Below are 22,373 nucleotides of genomic sequence, written 5' to 3'. Positions count from 1 at the left end.
CCTGTTAGATATAGGGTTTTATGAAAGGTGCCGCATGCCCTCCCCGAATTTAGCCCACAGAAAACCCTAAAGATTTAACCGTTTCATTTGAGTCCAGAACATTTCCTATACGTTCTTTTTTTAACACAAAGTCTTTAGACTGACAAAAGTAAACAAACATATATTAGGATGACATTCATTTTACAATAAGGCTTACTTCCTCATGCAAAAAAAAAAAAAAACCAAACAAACCTTGAGTGAGCTTGTAAATGTGGCATTTGTGTATAACACTGACGTTATACACGGTTGAATTTCTGTAAATAAATAACCAGAACAAACCACTGATCACACCGGTTGGCTGGCAGCGGGATCCGTGCCTTCTAAAGACAAACACACTCTTTTTTATAGTATCTCCGGATGACTGTTAAATGCAGCATGTAACATGATGTTTTTCTGGGGAATGTGTTTTGGAAATTGACACAACAAAAAATTTCATGAACAAAAGATAAGAAATAAATCTGAATGTTCTTTGAAATGTGATTTATTTGTTTTTATTTTATCTTGTTTTGTAATAGAATATATTTCCTTTTGCCCTCTTGCGCTTTGTGAACTGTTATTTTTCTCTTCCTGTAGGTACGTTGTGCACATCAGACCTGCCATGCAGAGGCGTTGACTGTTTGCTTTTCCCTCGGTCTTATTCTGACGCCACAGTGAATCAAGGGTCAGTAGGCTACTTTATAAATTCAGGGGAGCAGCTCTCGCTCCGCCCACAGTTGAGTTGCTTGCAGCACGATAAACATTGTTTCTTTCTTCGAGGCATCAAAGGTAGGAAACGAGGATATGCGATCGCAGCTGATGAGTGGTTCCTGGAACAGATTTAAAGCCGATGATTGCAACTGTCGGAGACTGTTTGTACTGTCCGTGCAGGCTGGAAAAGTTTGGCAACGATTGCACTCTTTATTGTTTCAGGGCGTTGTGTGGCGTTTCAAACGGCTGATAAACTCGTAACCACATATTAACTCACTTTGATTTTTGCCAAGTTTTAAATGTGGCACAGATCCGGTATTAAAGGAAGTGTTTTTCGGCAGTAATGTAAACATAACTAGACAGCCTGCGATATAACGGGAAAAATGAATGCAACGTTGTTGTTACTCTTGTTTTCTGCACAACTTCCTGCTCTGCGCAGCTCATTGGCTGCAGCTTTTTGTTAAGAGTAAACATATTTTGCACTGATGTCTCCTTCGCAGAGTTGCAGTATGACCCGTCGTGTGGCAGTGATCGGAGGAGGGTCTTCAGGTCTGGCTTGCATAAAGTGCTGTTTGGATGAGGGGCTGGAGCCTGTCTGCTTCGAAAGCAGCGATGACATTGGTGGTCTGTGGAGGTTTAAGGTTGGCTGACGCTATGTGAATCACTTTACTTTTGGTCATGTTTTATCATTTTTCATACATATGAAGTGGATTTTCTTCATTTCGGGGGCACATGGTGCGCACTGAGAATCAGAATATTTGATCCGAAATAAATATTATGCTGAAAATGGTGCGGGCACAATTTTCAAGCTCATATACAACCTTGTTCACTGACTCAGATTTACTGCGTGATAAGTGACAGTGCACAAGGGTTGAAGCACTGTTTTGAATTAGATATCTTGTTTGCTCAGTGACAAAACAAGTATTTAGATTTCTTACTTGAGAAAAAGTGATAATCCTTCTCAAGAAGCCTAATAAGTAGTTCAAAAGTGTTAGCATTAAATACACTTAAGTTCAATAATTATCAGTAATAAAGCAGATTATATTGGGAAATGTAAACTCTAAAATAAATGGTGTGAAAAACAAAGTACAATATTTGCATCATAATATTTATTAGATGCGTAATAACATAGATATAACTCAACTAAAAATGCAATAAAACTGTACTCAGGCCTCTGACGAGCATTGAAAGAGTAACAGGGCTCCAGCTCAATTATCTTTTTTTTTTTTTACTTTAGGAGAATCCAGAGCCAGACAGGGCCAGCATCTACCACTCTGTCATCATCAACACCTCAAAGGAGATGATGTGTTTCAGTGACTTTCCCATCCCTGCACACTTCCCAAACTTCATGCACAACTCCCTCATCATGGACTACTTTCGGCTGTATGCTGACCACTTCCAGCTCACCAAGCACATACGCTTTAATGTAAGAATGCTTTACGATGTCTGAAATGGTAAATTGTATCACATAATTAAAAAATAAATAAATAAAATTAAATCCTAATTACTACGACATTAATTTCATAGAAAAAAAACACTTTGTTCTGTCCCCTGCGTCTGTCTTTCTGTTGTCCAGACCAAAGTCTTGCAGGTGAAGCAGAAATCAGATTTTTCTCATTCAGGCGAGTGGGTTGTTGAAACAGAGAACAAGGATGGCAAGAAAGAGAAGCACATTTTTGAAGCTGTGATGATCTGTACTGGACATCACTGCTACCCCAACATGCCTCTTCATGACTTTCCAGGTAACCCTTGGCCTACAAGCCATTACATCTTAGTTACCTCAAGGGGGGGAAAAAACTACTGACTCTGCAGTTGTAGCAAGATAAAGAGGGAATTGTGTTATTGTTTAAATCAACCCTTGACACTTTCGTGTATCTTCAAATATAGGTCAGAGTCTTTTTATAGCAGAAGTATTGAAACATTGTGTCTACCCACCATAAGTCTGTCTTATTTTCTTCAGGCATTGAAACTTTCACGGGGAAGTATTTCCACAGCAGAGACTACAAGACTCCTGAGGAGTGGAGGAATAAAAAGGTCGTGGTGATTGGAATTGGAAACTCTGGAGGAGACATAGCAGTGGAACTGAGTAGAGTCACCAAGCAGGTTGGAATGAGTTGGATGCATCATTAGAGAAAAAATGTTTCTGAACTGATTGAGTATTTAACATGTAAAACTTCACGATTCTCACAGTTTTAAAGCTGAATCCAATATAAATACAAGCATGTAAAACCAAACAATGGGCATAATTATTTAACTTGTACATCTTCTTAATGCTTTATTTACATATTAGTAGTTTAGACAGTAAAAATTGACACAATTCAGACAGAACCAACAAGAGAGCTAACTACTCTTTCTTTTCTTCAAAGCTTTACCTGAGCACTCGAAGAGGAGCCTGGGTTCTGAACAGAGTTGGAGACAATGGGGTGCCCCTTGACCTGACTTTTAATAGAATCCTGGATATCCTGAGGAAAATCCTTCCCTTTGATTTTTTCTGTAGTATGGCAGAGAGCCGGCTCAACCAAAGATTCAATCATGGTCTTTACAATCTAAAGCCAAAGCACAGGTACTGTATTTGTAGCTAGTATAAAATGTAATATAATCTGCCACGTTAGATTTTTCCAAGTGGTTGTTCTAAGACAAGAATTCTGGCTTTTTTGTGCTCACCTTTGTCCTCCTGAACAGTGGCACACACCGGAAGTGGTGTGATGTGTTACTGGGATGAAATGTTTTGCTTTTTTAGGTGTATCATGCACCCTTTTGAATTTTGTAACCTGGCCCACAAAGCTGGCACAGTCAAGCTGGATGAGTGGTTTGGCCACTACAGTGATCTATCAGTGCAGGTTCTCAGAAAGTCCCAGCTTATGCATCTGCAGATGCTTCAGCAGCTAGAAAAGATGAGAATTTTCTGCATGCAGTCACTTTGCTTCCTGTACTGATTACTGCATATATCATCACTGTTGCTTTTTGTTTTCCTGAGCAGTGACACATATTGTTCAAGATAAGATCAACTCTGACACATTTCAAGCACCATTATTAATTTTGATGGGGCTGTGATGGCGTCAATGTTGGTGTTATTTTATGCAACAACAGTGCAAAGTCCGGTGTAAACAACCAGTTCAAAGTGCAACGTTTAACTTTCCATTTCAGGCTGTTCAGCCAGCATCCCACAGTGAATGACGAGCTTCCCAATCGCATCCTCTCTGGAACAGTTCAGGTCAAACCCAACATCCGCAGATTTCAAGGTTCCAGTGTGGAGTTTGATGATGGCAGTGTAGTGGAAGATGTTGACCTGGTGGTAGGTCTGGAATTACCCACTTTTCTTCACCTTCATAAAGAACAGTAAAAATGACTTTTGACTAACATGGGTCTCTGTCTTTCAGGTGTTTGCTACAGGATACCGCTTTTCCTTTCCATTCCTGGCTTCACAGGTGGTCTCTGTGTCTAACAACAAAGCATCTCTGTACAAATATGTGTTTCCTCCTGAGCTCGAACGCCCCACCCTGGCTATCATTGGTCTAGTGCAGCCACTGGGAGCCATTATGCCCATCTCTGAGATGCAGGCCAGATGGGCTACACGTGTCTTCAAAGGTAAAAATTACTTTTTCTTTAACTCAGCTTTTTCTCATCACTCAGGATTTTAGAATTTTTATAGAGTTGATACTTTTACTACAGTAAACAGCTTCGTTCCCTTTCAAACAGGCTGCATAAAGCTTCCTTCAGCAGCTGCCATGCTAAAAGATGTTCAGTCTAAGCAGGAGGCCATGGCTCAAAGGTAATGAAGTGGATTTACTCAGCTTTATAGAAACCCATATTTAAGATCTGCATTTTCATATGTTCAACTCAAACTTTTTTAGGTATGTCACCAGTCAGAGACACACCATCCAGGTGGACTACATCAGCTACATGGATGAAATAGCAGAGCTAGTGGGAGTTCAACCCAACATCCCAAGGATGCTGCTGACTGACCCCAGGCTGGGAATGAATGTGCTCTTTGGTCCCTGCACGCCGTACCAGTATCGTCTCAGAGGGCCAGGAAAGTGGGCTGGAGCCCGCCAGGCCATCCTCACTCAGTGGGAGAGAATGGCTCAACCTATGCAGACCAGGCCATGTGATGAGCCCAAACCCAGTAGATCGTATAAGTGGCCTCTGCTTCTGTCAGCTGCTGCTGTGGGCTCGGCTGTCTACATTAGCCAGAACAACCTTCCAGCTTTCCTACAGGATCCCACCGCTTTGCTGGACAGGGTTAAAATGTACCTGCCTACACAATGATGGAAACTTCATAACTGATCAGCTTTGATTGATCTGTTAATACCTGTACATGTAAGTCAGGTTTTTGCACCAACTTATGAAATGTGTGACTTACTGAGAGATGCAATTGTGTATTAACATCAAAGACCAGCTGATCTTAAATGACTAAAAGCTACAGTTACAGCTACATTCATGTGTATTGGTTCGGGTTTCTTGCTTTATACCTTCAGAATTGTGTAACTGGAAAGATCTCCTTTTTCAATTACACAATTTCTGCAGGTTATTTGTTTTAACCCTTAACAGGATGCTGTGACATAGAATGTAATTTGAACCGATTAAAAAAGAAAAAAAAAATTTCCAACAAAAAAAAGAAAAGACATTAATAGCACTTTAATCCAGATTTGTTTCCAATATAAGAGCATAAACATGGGTAAAAAGAAATTATGCTAGCACAAATTGCCATTATAGAGGGGTAAACTGTTGTTATCCTTTTTTTTAACATCAGCAGTGTTTCTTTACATTCACATGCTGCTCTGTTTTCTTTCTTTATATTGATCGAAGTATTCAAATGTTTTTACAACATTACTGATAGACAGCACAGCTGGTTTACTATTCTTTCTTCCTAATAAAAATAAATCACAGTGTGGTCACATCTTTCACTACATTATTTAAATGTTGTTTTATCCATTACTCTGTCCCAGTGACTCTAAAATATGAAAAACCTGACTGAATAAAAGTTCAGCACTTGAAACAAATCCATTTTCATGTCTTTTATTACTAAATAAAATTGATTGATTGATTGATTGATTGATTGATTGATTGATTGATTGATTGATTGATTGATTGATTGATTGATTATGCCTTTAATTGTAACTTGCAATTTTTTACATACATCTTACCTGCAGTGAAATGGGACCCCTTCTGACCATACATACATTATTGGGGTGCTCAGGAGGTAGAGCGGGTCAGCTGCTGATGAGAAGGTTTGATCCCTTCGGCCAGGTTTCACAATGAGCTCACCCGAAACCCTGGCTGATTAGGTACCACACCCGCTTTCACACCTTGGCGCATGTGATTAGAGGATCACCAGGGGGTCCTTTGTCCCTCTTTGGGGGGATACTCCCACTGGGTTTAAATCTGGGACTCTCGGCCATTTGACCTTAGAACTGAAGAAGCTTCTCGGATGAGAGGTGAAATGTCTTCAAGCAACTCAAAGAAGTCCAGACGCTTTTCTTTGCAAACTCCTTTGACTACGATGACCTGGATGACTGAGAACCTTCACAGACATAACATTGTTTTGCAATTAACATGCAAGCCTTTCCTGAAGAAGACATAATGTGGATGCCAACAGGTTGCTTTAAACCTGTATATAGCTTTCAACACTGATGATTCTCAGAGAAGAGCTGTTTTTCTGGATCATGTTCAATTACAGCTTCAGCTTTGCATAATGGAGTTTTAAATTGCATTTCTGGATGGCATAGTCAGCTGTGTTCAGGTACAATAATTTCTGGAAGTGTTTCTAAGCACATGCAGCGATTTCCATAATAGAATCAACAGATTTTTAGATTTTTATTGGCTGATTTTAGTGCAGTGCTGCCTGAAGGCCTGAAGAAGTAGACATCCAGTAATTACTTTTGGTTTTGTCGCCTGTGAGCAGATATTTTTCCAAGATTCATTAGATTTTATATACTATAGATGACTGGATAGTCACAGTCTACAAAATTTTACGTCAGGGAACGTCATCCTAAAATTGTTGCACAATTGTGCCCCTCTGGCTATCTTTACCTCTGAGAAACTTTTTATAGTTACGTTGCTGACTTGCTGCCAGTTAACCGAATAACATGGCAAAATGTTCCTCCAGATATTTTTTAGTAACACTTACTATTCCAGTATTTTGTTACCCCCTCCCACCACTTCTGAGATGTGGTGCTGCCATCAAATTCAAAACAAGCTAACATTTTTAAGCATTTGATGGTTTTCGTGTTCTGTTGTGAATAAAATGTGGGTTAGGGGATTTGCAGATTATTGTTTTTTGTTTTCTATTTACAGTTTACTCAGAAACCTAACTTTTTCAGAATTGTTTTGTACTGAGTGAATCACTGAAAAGCAAAGTACCATTTTAGAAAACCATTTAAACCCATTTAAGATGAAACTCTGTGTATTTTCAAACTTTACTGTGCTTTTCTTTTTAACGCCAGGTTTTGTATGATGGTAATTTTTGCTTTTCAGGGTCACTGACATGCAAAACATAACATACTGAGGATTTGTTTGCTTTTCCTTCGGTCCTGTAGTCAATAACTGACCCTCCTGTGAAGCAAGGGTTCATAGGCTCCTTTTATATTTAGACCAACTATTTTCATTCCTACTCTCTGCTGAGTTAAATGCAGTATGAAAGCTCTCTTAATTTCTTCAAACAAGGTAAGAAATTTGGATACTTTATCATAACTGCTGAGTGCATTAAGGGCTGAACTGTACATTTAGGTGTTCTCATCTGTTTATGATTGCTTCATTTTGTTGTGGGATATGGGGCATGTGGCAGTTTATATATGTTTATAGAAAGTTTCTGAGTCTGGGTGTTTCACAGAGTATTGAGGATTCAAATGCAAGCAGCAAAAGTAAAAAATATATATATTTAAGTCAAAAACATAAAACAAACTGTAGAAATCAAAGGCAAGGCAACAGAAGAGTAGGTTAACAGACACTTACAGTGAGCAAAGAAACAACAGAACTATATACACTCCCACAATGAGGGCTAATGGGGAAACAATAGGCAAGTCCACACAATCAACTCAATCAAAGGAGAGGAAGTAAAACTATAAACAAGGCACAGAAAAAAACAAGTAACTAGCAAACTAAACCAGGAAATAAGTAACAATGACCAAAGAGGGAAACTTAGACACAAATGTAAAGTCAACATGAGGAAAACACAGAACGAAAAAACACATTATTGTGTATAGAAACTCAGATATACACAATAATGGGAAATAAGATCTTAAGATTCAAAATACTAAGGATATACATGAAGAACAAAAATGTGAACAATAAGTGGAGCTATAAATCAAATAAAAAACTATTTAATAGTAATAATTAATAATAGAATAATTAATAATTATTATTATTATTATCAATCCTGCATTGGCAGACCGAGGTGGATGTTTCAAACTTTAAGAAGGGGGAGGGTGTGTTCCAACTATAGGGGGATCAAACTCCTCAGCCTCCCTGGCAAAGTCTGTGCCGGGATGCTGGAAAGGAGAGTCCATCCATTGGTTGAACCGCGGATACAGAAGCAACAATATGTTTTTTTGTCCTGGTCGTGGAACACTGGACCAGCTCTTTAACGTCTCAATGATACTTCGATGATTCTTGGGAGTTTGCCCAACCAGTCTACTCTACATGTGTTTTGTGGACTTGGAGAAGACATTTGAGCATGTCCTGTTGGAGGTGCTTTGGGAGTATGGGGTATCTGGCCCATTGGTATGGGCCATTCGATACTTATGCATCCATTGCAAGAGCTTGGTCCACATAGCCGGCAATAAGTCGGACTCATTTCGGGTGGGTGACCGAACCGATTCTGTTAGTAATTTTTTATGGACAGAATTTCTAGGTGGAGCCAAGTGGTGGAAGGCTTTCACTTGGCTGGTCTCAAAATCTCTCTCGCAGATGATGTGGTTCTTTTGGCTTCGTCAAGTGACAGCCTCCAGCTTGCACTGGAATGGTTTGCAGCCATCCGGGAGGGGCTCAGAGTAGAGCCGCTGCTCCTCCAAATCAAAAGGAGGCAGTTGAGGTGGTTCAAGCAAGGATGCCTGCTGGCCGCCTCCTGAGTGAGGTGTTTCGGGCATGTCACACTGGGAAGCAGACCCAGGACAAGCTGGAGAGATTATATCTCTTGGCTGGCCTGGGGACATCTTGGCGTTTCCCCGGATAAGGTGGAGGAGGTGGCCATGTGTTCTGCCTGCTTGCCTACCTGCTTAGACCCATGTGTATTCCCAGTTTAGTTAGTTTTGTATTTCTGGTGTTCAGCAATAAAGCTGCCTTTTGAGTTCTTATGAGCTGGTTTTATCACCTGACTAAATGTTGAGTCACAATACTCCCAAGAGCATTTTGTGGAAGAATGTTGCCTTGCAACATTAAATTACCTGGGAACATGAAATCCAAAGCCAGAGTGGACTACAGCTATAGAGATTGAAAATGTGACGTCATTCAGGGGTAAAACCGCAAAGGATTCTGGGAACGAGTGGCAAGCGGTACTAGCACACGCAGGCTTTCAATTGAAATCAGTTACACAGCGATAAAAAGAAACACAAAAAATGGCAAGAAGCTGTTGTATTATTAACTGCAATAGCCGGTCGCATGACAGCCACGGGAAGCCGACGGGTAAAGAGATCGGTTGTTATCGGATTACGTCGTTGAAGAGAAATTGTTCAAGCCATGTTTCCGAAGTAACAAAGAGCCGATGGATGGCCTGGATTGCAGCCATTCGAAGACCAAATATAACGTCCCAGAACACTCCAGCTCACATGTTAGTCTGCCCCAAGCATTTCCACAAAGGTCAGTGTTTTGTAGTAGTTAATACGTCATTTTTCATAACATAATTGGTGATATAGGTTACAAGCAAGTCTGGTGCTGAACAGAAATTGTCGCGCTATGTTCCTTTGTTTATTGTGCATAAATAGTGAATTGTCCTGACAGGATATTGCGTTTCACTTCTGTTATTACCACGGTACATTGACAAAAACATATACTTTTATTCACAGGATAAAAGTTTTTTTGTATCACTAATTGCCCAGTACGATTACAGCATACAATATTATTGTCACTGCTACATTTCTGTAATGCGTACCAGAAATTATTTCCACTACTAATTAATTACCGTTGAGCTCAAAGGTCCTATTAATAAACGGTTAACGAATGTGTATTTATGAAGACGATTTGTGAGACTGGTCAATTTACCTTTGTTCGTACGATGGTCTTTCGTTCTACACAGTGCATTTCAAGGTCCTGTACCCATCTGTCGGCAAACTGTACCTGGGCTTGTTGCAGTGACCTGAAGTTACTAAAAACTTCATGAGTGTATGAACTCACTCGAAGAACAGTATAATTATAAATATGAGCGTGGTGAAAGTTGGGCAGCACGCTAACGTCTTTTGTCCACTCTGTGTGCTCGTAAGCGTCTAACCCTTTCACTCCTTTGATTTTTTCCTCGTATCTTTTCTTTGACTTTTCATCAAGTCTGTCTTTGTACGGACCGGCATTGTTCTCCTTCGTTTTGTACATACCTTTTCTGGGGGGCAAAGAAAAAGCAAGAAGGTATTGGAACTGGAGAATGAACGTTTTCCGGTGCTGCAAATGCTTGCGTTTGATGCATTGCTTTGATTGTTTTGCCACTAGTACCCGGCATGCAATGCGCGAAAGTCATGTGGTCTGTCAATCTCTATGGCCAAAACAAGCGTTACGTTTGGCAATGATAGCTCTTCCAAGCAAACACTGGTAAAAATTGTTTATGAAAAGAAATAGGGGCGAACCTCCTGTTGTATACAGCTCCATGGATGCAATTCCCTATTTTAGAGTAAAAATGTTGTGGACTGATCTGATTCACTCTCCACAGAGCTGAAGAATGACACATCGTGTAGCAATTGTTGGAGGAGGGGCTTCAGGTCTGGCCTCTATTAAGTGCTGTCTGGATGAGGGGCTGGAGCCTGTCTGCTTTGAAAGCAGCAATGACATTGGTGGTCTGTGGAGGTTTAAGGTGGGTTAGACAATTTACAGATCAGACTTTGCTTTGCTCTGACAGATGAGATTTGTTTTTCTCTATTCATGGCTTTCTCTGCAGGAGAATCCAGAGCCAGACAGGGCCAGTATCTACTTTTCTGTCATAATCAATTCTTCCAAGGAGATGATGTGTTTCAGTGATTTTCCCATCCCTGCACACTTCCCAAACTACATGCACAACTCCCTCATCATGGACTACTTTCGGCTGTATGCTGACCACTTCCAGCTCACCAAGCACATACGCTTTAACGTAAGGATGTTTTGCTACCTTTCTGTATTCTGTTGGCACAACTTAACGTATAGCCTAGTTTTCAAAAGAAAAATGCTTTTTTTAGTACTTTTTAGTACTGATATATATAAATGGGGCATACCCGCACTGTTATCAACAACCTGCTTCTGTCTTTTTGTTGTCCAGACCAAAGTCTTGCAGGTGAAGCAGAAATCAGATTTTTCTCATTCAGGCGAGTGGGTTGTTGAAACAGAGAACAAAGATGGCAAGAAAGAGAAACACGTTTTTGAAGCTGTGATGATCTGTATTGGACACCACTGCTACCCCAACATGCCTCTTCATGACTTTCCAGGTAACACTTGTCTGCAGGCTAGCAATAAACTACATGTAGATTTTATGTAGTTTTATAGAGTTTGGCTGTAGCAATAGAAAGAGGAAGTAATAATATTTAATAACCAATGTTTGACATTCTTTAACCATGTCTGTCATGGAAACAGAAAGGGAGATTGTGTCTTGCTGTTTTATTTTCTTCAGGCATTGAAACTTTCACGGGGAAGTATTTCCACAGCAGAGACTACAAGACTCCTGAGGAGTGGAGGAATAAAAATGTCATAGTGATTGGAATTGGAAACTCTGGAGCAGACATAGCAGTGGAACTGAGTAGAGTCACCAAGCAGGTTGGAATGAGATGAATTGATTCCTCATTTAACATTTTTTTAAAATAATAATAATTTACCCCAAAATTCATTCAGTTAAATTCAATTCTGACATTTTTGGACCTGAACCCATACCATCAAAACATACACCTTATACATGAATAATTAACCTATTAGTAGTTCAGACGCTATCAATATGATGAGAATTACATTTAAAAAAATATACCAAGAACCAGAGCAATGGCTGACAATGATTAATTTCATCCTAGGTTTACCTCAGCACTCGAAGGGGAGCCTGGATTCTGAGCAGACTTGGGGATAACAGGATTCCCATTGACTTGTATTTTAACAGAGTGTTCGACTTTCTAAGGAAAACTGTTCCCTTTGGTTTTTTCTGTAGTCTGGGAGAGAGACGACTAAACAAAATATTTGATCATGCTCTGTACAATCTAAAGCCAAAGCACAGGTATTGTGTTAATATCTACAACTGCACTTTATATTTGTAATACAGTTGGTAGACTCCCTTGAATCTTGTGTTGGGCAAATCTTTATTACTATTTTGATGACTTTATTGCATTTCTTCCTATCAGATATTTTGGCCAAAAACTTGGCCTCATGATTGCATGACTGTAAAGCCAGTAAATTAATTTTTTTCATCATATCAATAGGGCAATATTTAACTTTCCATTTCAGGCTGTTGAGCCAATATCCAACATTAAATGATGAGCTTCCCAACCGCATCCTCTCTGGAACAATTCAAGTGAAACCCAACATCTGCAGATTTCAAGGTTCCAGTGTGGAGTTTGATGATGGCAGTGTAGTGGAAGATGTTGACCTGGTGGTAGGTCTGGAATTACCCACTTTTCTTCACCTTCATAAAGAACAGTAAAAATGACTTTTGACTAACATGGGTCTCTGTCTTTCAGATGTTTGCTCCTGGATACCGGTTTTCCTTTCCATTCCTGGCTTCACAGGTGGTCTCAGTGTCTTACAACAAAGCATCTCTGTACAATATGTGTTTCCTCCTGAGCTCGAACGCCCCACGCTGGCTATCATTGGTCTAGTGCAGCCATTGGGATCTATTATGCCCATCTCTGAGTTGCAGGCCAGGTGGGCCACACGTGTCTTTAAAGGTCAGAGTTTAATTTAAAATACTTGTTTTTTTAATCAACTCAGGCATTTACAGGTTTTCATTATTACTAAAGTAGACTGTTGTGTTCTTTAACAGGCTGCATAAAGCTTCCTTCTGTAGTTGTTATGCTAAAAGTGTCACGCCCGGTGTGGCAGGCGTGTGGAGATTATAGAGAGGACCCAAAAGGCGGCAGCTCTGGTGCAGGTGAGTCTTTATTTACACGCGTGGGTACAAACAACAAAGGCAGGTGAACAAGAACTGAAAAACCTAAACTGGGAAGAGCTAACAAACAAACCTGAAACCTTGGGTCGAGAAACGGAGATGCAGGGAGAAAACACGAGAACACGGAGGGGAGCAACACAGACGAACCAGCAACTAACAGAGGCAGACACGAGGTTTAAATACACAGAAGGATAACGAGGGAATGAGACACAAAAGGAGGGCACAGCTGGGAGTAATCAGACCTGACGAGACAGGGGAAAAGTAAACTGAACACACTGAGATAAGACAGAGACTTTTAAAGTAAAACAGGAAACACATGCACGTAATGACACAGACTCAAAACGCAGACTAAACACAGGGATACACTGGTAGAAAAGAATGAACACTAACCGAGGAAGAACAGAACCAAAATTACAATAATAGAAAACACAAAACGCTGGGTCAAAAGGATCCAGGATCATGACAGTACCCCCCCCCTCAAGGGCTGGCCCCAGACAGCCCAAAACAAGAAAACCAAGAAACGCCCCAAAACAGAAAACAACCCGACCAGGGCGGGCGGTGGGGGTCCAGGAAGGAGGGCTCGAAGCCAAAACAAAACAGGAGCACCAGAAAACACAACACGAGCCCAAAAACAAAAGAAGACAAAAAGGAAACACACCAGAGCACAGGAAAACAGTCCAAAACAGAACACCACAGGGGGCCGGCCGTGAGGACGGCGACGTGGACACAGTTCAGGGGGACGGCCAGGGGGCCGACAGCACCGGAGCCCAAACAGTTCAGGGGGCCGGCCGTGCGGACGGCAGCGGCGCCGACGTGGGCACAGTTCAGGGGTCGGCCGTGAGGACGGCAGCGGTGGCGGTGGACCCAGTTCAGGGGCGCCCGGGGCCGACAACCCAGGAGCCCGGACAGTTCAGGGGGCCGGCCGTGAGGACGGCAGCGGCGGCCACGTGGACCCAGTTCATGGGGCCGGCCCGGGGGCCGACAACCCAGGAGCCCGGACAGTTCAGGGGGCCGGCCGTGAGGACGGCAGCGGCGGCCACGTGGACCCAGTTCAGGGGCGGCCCGGGGCCGACAACCCAGGAGCCCGGACAGTTCAGGGGCGGCCGTGAGGCGGCAGCGGCGGCCACGTGGACCCAGTTCAGGGGCCGGCCCGGGGCCGACAACCCAGGAGCCCGGACAGTTCAGGGGGCCGGCCGTGAGGACGGCAGCGGCGGCCACGTGGACCCAGTTCAGGGGGCCGGCCCGGGGGCCGACAACCCAGGAGCCCGGACAGTTCAGGGGCCGGCCGTGAGGCGGCGGCAGCGGCGGCCACGTGGACCCAGTTCAGGGGCGGCCCGGGGCCGACAACCCAGGAGCCCGGACAGTTCAGGGGCCGGCCGTGAGGACGGCAGCGGCGGCCACGTGGACCCAGTTCAGGGGCGGCCGGGGCCGACAACCCAGGAGCCCGGACAGTTCAGGGGCGGCCGTGAGGACGGCAGCGGCGGCCACGTGGACCCAGTTCAGGGGGCCGGCCCGGGGGCCGACAACCCAGGAGCCCGGACAGTTCAGGGGGCCGGCCGTGAGGACGGCAGCGGCGGCCACGTGGACCCAGTTCAGGGGGCCGGCCCGGGGGCCGACAACCCAGGAGCCCGGACAGTTCAGGGGGCCGGCCGTGAGGACGGCAGCGGCGGCCACGTGGAAGAAGTTCAGGGGGCTGGCCCGGGGGCCGACAACCCAGGAGCCCGGACAGTTCAGGGGGCCGGCCGTGAGGACGGCAGCGGCGGCCACGTGGAAGCAGTTCAGGGGGCCGGCCCGGGGGCCGACAACCCAGGAGCCCGGACAGTTCAGGGGGCCGGCCAGGGGGCCGACAGCACCGGGGCCCAAACAGTTCAGGGGGCCAACCGTGAGGGCGGCAATGGCGTCGTCGTTGGCGAACGAGGTGATGGAGCTGGTCCGGAGGCCGACCGTGCGGAAGGCAACAGTGGCGACTCAGGCGAAGGGAGTCTCGGGGCCGCCCACGTCGGTGATGGCGCCTGGCCAGTGGCCTGGAAAGTGGCCGGTTAGCTGAAGGTGAAGACCCGGAGGCTGGACCAGGCGAGGGTGAAGACCCGGAGGCTGCTGCAGACGTGGCTGATGAGGCTGCAGGTGACGGCGTGGAAGGTGGAGACGGAGGCACTGCAGCTGGCGTGGACGAAGAGGCTGCAGCTGGCGTGGACGAAGAGGCTGCAGCTGGCGTGGACGAAGAGGCTGCAGGCGGCGGCGTGGAAGAAGAGGCTGCAGGCGGCGGCGTGGAAGAAGAGGCTGCAGGCGGCGGCGTGGAAGAAGAGGCGCTGCAGGCGGCGGCGTGGAAGCCGGAGACGGAGGCGCTGCAGGCGGCGGCGTGGAAGCCGGAGACGGAGGCGCTGCAGGCGGCGGCGTGGAAGCCGGAGACAGAGGCGCTGCAGGCGGCGGCGTAGACGGTGAGGCTGCAGCTGGCGTGGATGGTGAGGCTGCAGCTGGCGGCGGCGTGGAAGCCGGAGACGGAGGCGCTGCAGCTGGCGGCGTGGAAGCCGGAGACGGAGGCGCTGCAGCTGGCGGGCGTGGAAGCCGGAGACGAGGCGCTGCAGCTGGCGGCGGAAGCCGGAGAGGGAGGCGCTGCAGCTGGCGGCGTGGAAGCCGGAGACGGAGGTGCTGCAGGCTGGACGGATCCCTTGGACCCTCCAGCGACGACAGGAAGCAAAGGCCGGACGGGCCCCTTGGACCTTCCAGCGGCGACAGGAAGCAAAGGGCGGGCGGTCGCCGGACCTCCAGCGGAGACACGAGGCAAAGGCGGCGCGTCGCCCGGACCCTCCAGCGGAGACACAAGCAAAGAGTCCACTAGCCGACATAAAGGCAGCTGGCAATGCACTGAGCACTGGCTTTGCCCAGGCAACGCTAACACGGAGGAGTTCTCTGAGGGCTGCTTACTCTTCAGGGGTCCAGTAATAGCTGGGGGGTGAAACCTAGCTTCTGGGGAGGCCCTGGAGTGCATTACTTCGCCTGAAGCAGCCAAAGCGCAAGAATCTCCCTGGGTGGAACTTAGACTTTCTCCCTGCATAAAGCGAGTGTGTGAGACTGGAGCTACAGGGGAGCACTGGAGACTGCACTGAGGGTGACGCGGGGAGCACTGGAGACTGCACTGAGGGTGACGCGGGGAGCACTGGAGACTGCACTGAGGGTGACGCGGGGAGCACTGGAGACTGCACTGAGGGTGACGCGGGGAACACTGGAGACTGCACTGAGGGTGACGCTGGGAGCACTGGAGACTGCACTGAGGGTGACGCGGGAGCACTGGAGACTGCACTGAGGGTGACGCTGGGGAGCACTGGAGACTGCACTGAGGGTGACGCGGGGAGCACTGGAGACTGCACTGAGGGTGAAGCGGGGAGCACTGGAGACTGCACTGAGGGTGAAGCGGGGAGCACTGGAGACTGCTGCGGGGCAGCTAACTGAGCTACTGGAGGCTGGGCAGGAGTGGCGGAGCGAGGCTGGGACGAGGAGGTGGGGAGTTTGTGTAGCTCTGAACGTGGAAGTCCCAAGAACAAAGCAAAGGATTGCAGCGGAGTAAGCCCAGTGTCTTCCACCACATAATCCTTCTTTCGCCGCTGCTTGCTCCTCCTGCAGGGCCTGACTTCTGAAAGCAGCGGTGGAGTGACACCAGAAAACTGAGCTGAGAGCGGCTGCTGAGCAGGCGATGAGCTGTTCTCATAATCATCTGCCGCACAGAAGACAGCCCCAGAATGAACAGTCAAATAGTCCGAAAACTGAAAAGAGTCCTCACTCGCCACAGCCGGCGAATTAGAAGTCCGAACGTCCGGCTGTGGGGTGGCGCGCCGGCGGCGCGATCGGCGTTTCCTCCCCGCAGATGGCTCCGACGGGCCGGGCAAGATCACATCCGGCGAGTCGGGCAGCGAGGCAGGAGTGGCTGAGAGAAGGTGAGGTGTGCGCCGGAGAAAAGCCTGCATGGTCGGAGGAAGAGATTCCAAAAGCCATGGCAAGCCAGAAAAGAGCCGTTGAAGCCGGCTTTCAACAGCGCGGCGATGCTCATACGGAGGGTTCTCCAGCCATTTCCCGAGGAGGATCTCCACATTATAGGTGATGTCATCTTGGAGCTCCTCGGACGGATTGAATGCCGCAGGGTCCATGGTGGCTGGTTCGTGCTGTCACGCCCGGTGTGGCAGGCGTGTGGAGATTATAGAGAGGACCCAAAAGGCGGCAGCTCTGGTGCAGGTGAGTCTTTATTTACACGCGTGGGTACAAACAACAAAGGCAGGTGAACAAGAACTGAAAAACCTAAACTGGGAAGAGCTAACAAACAAACCTGAAACCTTGGGTCGAGAAACGGAGATGCAGGGAGAAAACACGAGAACACGGAGGGGAGCAACACAGACGAACCAGCAACTAACAGAGGCAGACACGAGGTTTAAATACACAGAAGGATAACGAGGGAATGAGACACAAAAGGAGGGCACAGCTGGGAGTAATCAGACCTGACGAGACAGGGGAAAAGTAAACTGAACACACTGAGATAAGACAGAGACTTTTAAAGTAAAACAGGAAACACATGCACGTAATGACACAGACTCAAAACGCAGACTAAACACAGGGATACACTGGTAGAAAAGAATGAACACTAACCAAGGAAGAACAGAACCAAAATTACAATAATAGAAAACACAAAACGCTGGGTCAAAAGGACCCAGGATCATGACAAAAAGATATACAGTGGAAGCAGGCAGCCATGGCTCAAAGGTAATAAAGTAGATTTACTTGATTTTGTGGCTGCTTAAATATATAGGATCTGTAACACGTCACTTTTTGTTCTGCACATGTTCAACTTAAATGTCATTTTCAGGTATGTCACCAGTCAGAGACACACTATCCAGGTGGACTCTGTTAGTTACATGGATGAAATAGCAGAGCTAGTGGGAGTTCAACCCAACATCCCAAGGATGCTGCTGACTGACCCCAGGCTGGGAATGAATGTGCTCTTTGGTCCCTGCACCCCCTACCAGTATCGTCTCAGGGGGCCAGGAAAGTGGGCTGGAGCCCGCCAGGCCATCCTCACTCAGTGGGAGAGAGTGACTCAACCCCTGCAGACCAGACCATGTGATGAGCTCAAACCCAGGAGATCATATAAGTGGCCTCTGTACTTCTGTCAGCTGCTGCTTTGTTCTTCACTGTCTGCGTTAAGAGGAACAACCTTCAAGCTTTCCTACAGGATCCCACTAGTTTGCTGGACAGGGTTAAAATGTACCTGCCTACACAGTAATGCAAAATGTATAACTGAACAGAAATAAAAGATCTGATTAGTCTTTTAATAGTTTAATGGTTGGTAATGCTTTTGCAAGAAATAACATGAGTGATGGAAATGGACTAATTACTCAAATATATTAGTGAGTGGTGCAATGATTTAATTACTTCAAAGGCCGACTACAATATGTGTAGACAATATTTTTTCTAAGTGTCTTACAATGTCAGGACTTAAAATTGTAGAATTGCATATAGTCAATTTATGCTCAGATCTAGCAAAGGAAGAAAATAAAAAACTTTTTCTAATAAAAAATAAAACAGCCTCAACGTTCCCCTTAAAGGTTAGAGCATTTGTTTTTTTGTGTTATCTTTTCATGCTGTTGACACTGTGTTAAAGGTTCATGCTTGTTATTCATTTGGCTTTTCTATTAATCAGGTTGGCATGAAAGTTTGGACACTTTTATTTGTGTGTGTGTGTGTGCGTGTGTGTGACATTTAATACATGCACATGCCAAATGAGTCAATTTTTCAGTATATTGCACACTGGAACTGATGCATTATTTGCATAATGCATAATTTATCCCAAAGGAGTTTTGTGTACTCATAATATCTGTTTCTCTGCAAATCTGATCTAAAAAGTCAGCAGATTTCTGAGCCATATAGTTACCCTATGACATTTATTTTACTGACTTTGCATTTGACTGGACTTTGATCTTCTCTGTTATATCAGCTACATGAACGAGATTACAAAATTCCTGAATGAACCCAGACTGCCACTCAGTGTTGCACAATCCCTGTATTCTATAACAGCGTTTGCAGTGTCCAGCTCATCAACCTATGCAAAGCAGACCTAAAGGTGGGTTCTGTTAGCTTGTTGTTAAATGCTGTTAGATTGTTGTTATAACAAGAAGACATAAGGAAACAAGGGATGAGAAAAGGGTGCTGTTACATGAAGTGGATGTGGAAGTGGATTTTCTGTACCCAACATCTAGACTAAAAGTGAAACAACTAGTAGCTCGGTGTTCCAACATTAGGAAAAAGCAACTGCTATCACAACTACAGATTGATGAGGTACAGCATAATTGTTACGACAAGGGGAAACCAGCACGTCAGTTCAGGGGGGAGATATTATCATCCCCACCCAAGATTGGGTACTAAGCTCCAAGTACAACTGGCACTTGAAGGCATTGAGCGCTAGAGCAGCTGACCTGAGAGATAGTATCATGGCTAAGCTGAAAACTTGGACCCTCCATGACCAATTACGTGAAGTACCCTCTAAAGGTCTACTAGAAGATGTGAATGCAACGTAAGGGGAAACCAGACAGAAACAAACTAGCTGATCTACAACATGAAAACCGTGATCAGCTGTGTCTTTCTGGAAAAGGAGACTAGAGGCCAAGATCAAGGTAGCATGCAGGGAAGTTAGCCAACTATCAGAGCTGCAGAAAAGTGTGATGAAGAAAGGGTAGTACAACAAGGAAAGCCTAAGAAATACAGCAAGCTATGCATACCTGAGACTTGACATAACCCAGAACAGCAGTGCTGAGTGGCTATAGCTGATCTAAGAGCAGACGATAGCAACCTCCCTGAACAGCTCAGTAAGCATCACAGTGGCAGACATCCAAGAAAGGGTCTCCTTAGCCTCCTTAGGCTATGGATACTGACTGGGGAATGGAGCAATTGTCAGCCACTTCATCTAGATGGATGACATCAAGCTGTATGCCAAGATTGAACGAGACATTGATTCATTGATCCACACCACCAGGATCTACAGCAGCAATGTCAGGATGTCATTCGGACTCAGGAAGTGTAGTAGGATGGTAACAAAGCGAGGAAAGGTAGTCAGAATTGCACACACCAAGTACTTTTCTAAATTTATTACCTTTACCCCCTGGGCCGTTCTTATTGCATAACTCCATATCTAGGCTGGATAATGGACTGGTAATGTAGCCAAAATGAATCAATAATGCCACCTAATGGTGCTTTGGGTATTTGCGTGATGTTTTGCTTCAAAAAGCCACATGAAACTACAGTATGTTTTTCGTATTGTCCTTTGTGTCTGCATCACACTGGAAGCCACATGGAAGCATGTGATTATGAATCTCCCTTATGCAGCCAAATCAGTAACTATGATGAACTAAGATTGCTTTTTAAGGATGGCATAGTACCATTGTGTCATGCAATTGTCCGTTAAAGCAGGATAAAAAGTAAGTAAGTAAATAAATAAATAAAAATAATAATAATAATTTGATTTTTGTGACAGTGAAACGAGAATTCTAACCCAAAGTAGTTTGTCACTGTGTTTGTTATTCTATAAAATTCTATAAAACTTTACAAAAGATTTTTTTGTCTTTTTTTTAGTTCAGTAATATGTAATCGTTGTGTCTTAAAACCTTTTGTTTGTTTGTTTTTGTTTGTTTTTATTAATAAATCAGATAGATAGATAGATAGATAGATAGATAGATAGATAGATAGATAGATAGATAGATAGATAGATAGATAGATTTTTTTTTTTTACTGTACATACTAAGTTATCCCCCGTTCACGAGCCGTCGCTAAACACCCCAGAAGAAGCTTCGTCCACGCGTGATTTCTTAACATTTGGGTTGCCAGATTTAGAGATAACAAGATATGGAGGAAAATACGTGAAGGAAAATTCACGTATTTGACGCTAGAGATTGCTAATTTGTCTTTTGAGTGAGTTCGCCATGAACTGGCGGTGTATAAATAACACTGAAATGAACTAAACTGAAATGATAACATGCTAACTTTAAAATGCAACGTCTGGCTTTACTTACAGAAGTCCAAATGAATTTATTCTAAACCAAAAGATACCATGTAAGTAATGAAAGCACCACACCTTGACTTCCATGGCACAATATCGCACTTGACTCTTTCCGAAGGTAAGTGTCTGACAAATGGACAGTGAATACTAAATTGGAATTCTTGAAACATTCCAGATAATTGTGGGGTATTTACTTACTTACTTACTTACTTATTTGTCGGTCCGTTTGCTTGTATGACTTGTGAATAAAATGCGACTTTTATAGCTGTTTGCTGTAATTTAACTTCTTTCGTTGTTTTCAGTTTCTTGGTGTCTCCCACTGATTTCCAGATGAGCAGAATCAACTTTCTGGCGTAGCTTCTCACCTTCCTCTTTTGGGTATTCCTTTAAGAGATCCCCACAGTGGGTCATCGGTCTCTCACCTTATCCACATCCTCCTCTAGCTCATCGACACTTTGCATGTCCTCCTTCATCACATTCAAGAACCTCCTCTGTGGTATTCCTCTATTCCCCCTGCCCGGCACCTCAATATTCAATAATATTCAACACCCTTTGTCCAAAATGTTTAGTACTCCTCCTCTGCACATGCCTAAACAATCTCAGCCTCTCTGTCTTTATCTCCAAATGCTCAACCTGAGCTGTCCCTCTGAGGTATTCTTTTTCTAATAATGTTTATCATGGTCACTCTGCTACAGTGCCCAAACCATAAACAATGGCAGCTCTCACTACTATCTTTTAACCTAAATTACCCCCCCAGCCTGCACTCTCTTCTTCACTGCTTTTGTGCACCGTCCATCGGGATGGATGGTTGACTCCAGGTAGATTTGGAATCATTAATCAGAATCAGAATATTTTATTAGTCCTAGATGAAATTATGTGGTCACAGTTGCTCCAAGACAGTAAGAATAGTAGTGACCAGCTTAAAGTACCAATATTAAATAATACAAAGTATTACAAAATAGCTCTAATAATCCAGATAGTTCTAATAAATAAATATCCTGATATATTACAGAGAATTGAAAGTTGGACTTGAGGTGACCCTTTTATCTTTTTATAACGGGTTTTAGTCTCTGTAGAGGATGAACAGATATTAAGCGTGTGCAACGTATGCAGTGTATGCTTGTGTTTTTAGATGGGATATTGTTGCACATTAAAACTTTTTTTATATTTATAGAAGATGTCAGGATCTAGTTAAAATAAGATAGTTATGGGGGATTGGTTAATTGTGATCACAAACAAATCAAGGTTCAGTAATACTTACATGTTGTATTATTTTAACTCTCTATAACAGAAAACAATTTAATTGCAGCTTAAAATAAGGATACCTCAGAATTTTTCAATTATCATCTCAATTAA

At 44.4% G+C, this 22,373-nt stretch overlaps 1 protein-coding gene and 1 pseudogene across 3 annotated transcripts; both read left to right on the top strand.

Annotated features, from left to right (window-relative positions):
* Nucleotides 1-616: 616 nt before the first annotated feature.
* Nucleotides 617-5,729, top strand: fmo5 (flavin containing dimethylaniline monoxygenase 5). 3 transcript variants are annotated; one of them, XM_039606647.1, is made up of 10 exons: nucleotides 617-700; nucleotides 1,227-1,367; nucleotides 1,964-2,152; nucleotides 2,303-2,468; nucleotides 2,687-2,829; nucleotides 3,093-3,289; nucleotides 3,874-4,021; nucleotides 4,107-4,314; nucleotides 4,426-4,498; nucleotides 4,581-5,729. In XM_039606647.1, exons 2-10 carry the CDS (start codon nucleotides 1,236-1,238, stop codon nucleotides 4,993-4,995), a joined length of 1,671 nt encoding a protein of 556 aa, XP_039462581.1. In that variant the 5' UTR covers nucleotides 617-700; nucleotides 1,227-1,235; the 3' UTR covers nucleotides 4,996-5,729. The 3 variants fall into 3 exon arrangements, with proteins under 3 accessions (XP_039462581.1, XP_039462580.1, XP_039462579.1); XM_039606646.1 differs by having other exon boundaries at nucleotides 680-804; XM_039606645.1 differs by lacking the exon at nucleotides 617-700 and having other exon boundaries at nucleotides 811-1,367.
* A 1,584-nt stretch (nucleotides 5,730-7,313) lies between these two features.
* Nucleotides 7,314-18,302, top strand: LOC116331097 (annotated as a pseudogene).
* The last annotated feature ends 4,071 nt before the right edge of the window (nucleotides 18,303-22,373 follow it).

This window comes from Oreochromis aureus, linkage group 23 (genome assembly GCF_013358895.1).
Source record: "Oreochromis aureus strain Israel breed Guangdong linkage group 23, ZZ_aureus, whole genome shotgun sequence".
Lineage (NCBI taxonomy): Eukaryota > Metazoa > Chordata > Actinopteri > Cichliformes > Cichlidae > Oreochromis > Oreochromis aureus.
Note: the sequence above shows the minus strand (reverse complement) of the source record. Positions and strands in the feature narration are given on the sequence as shown.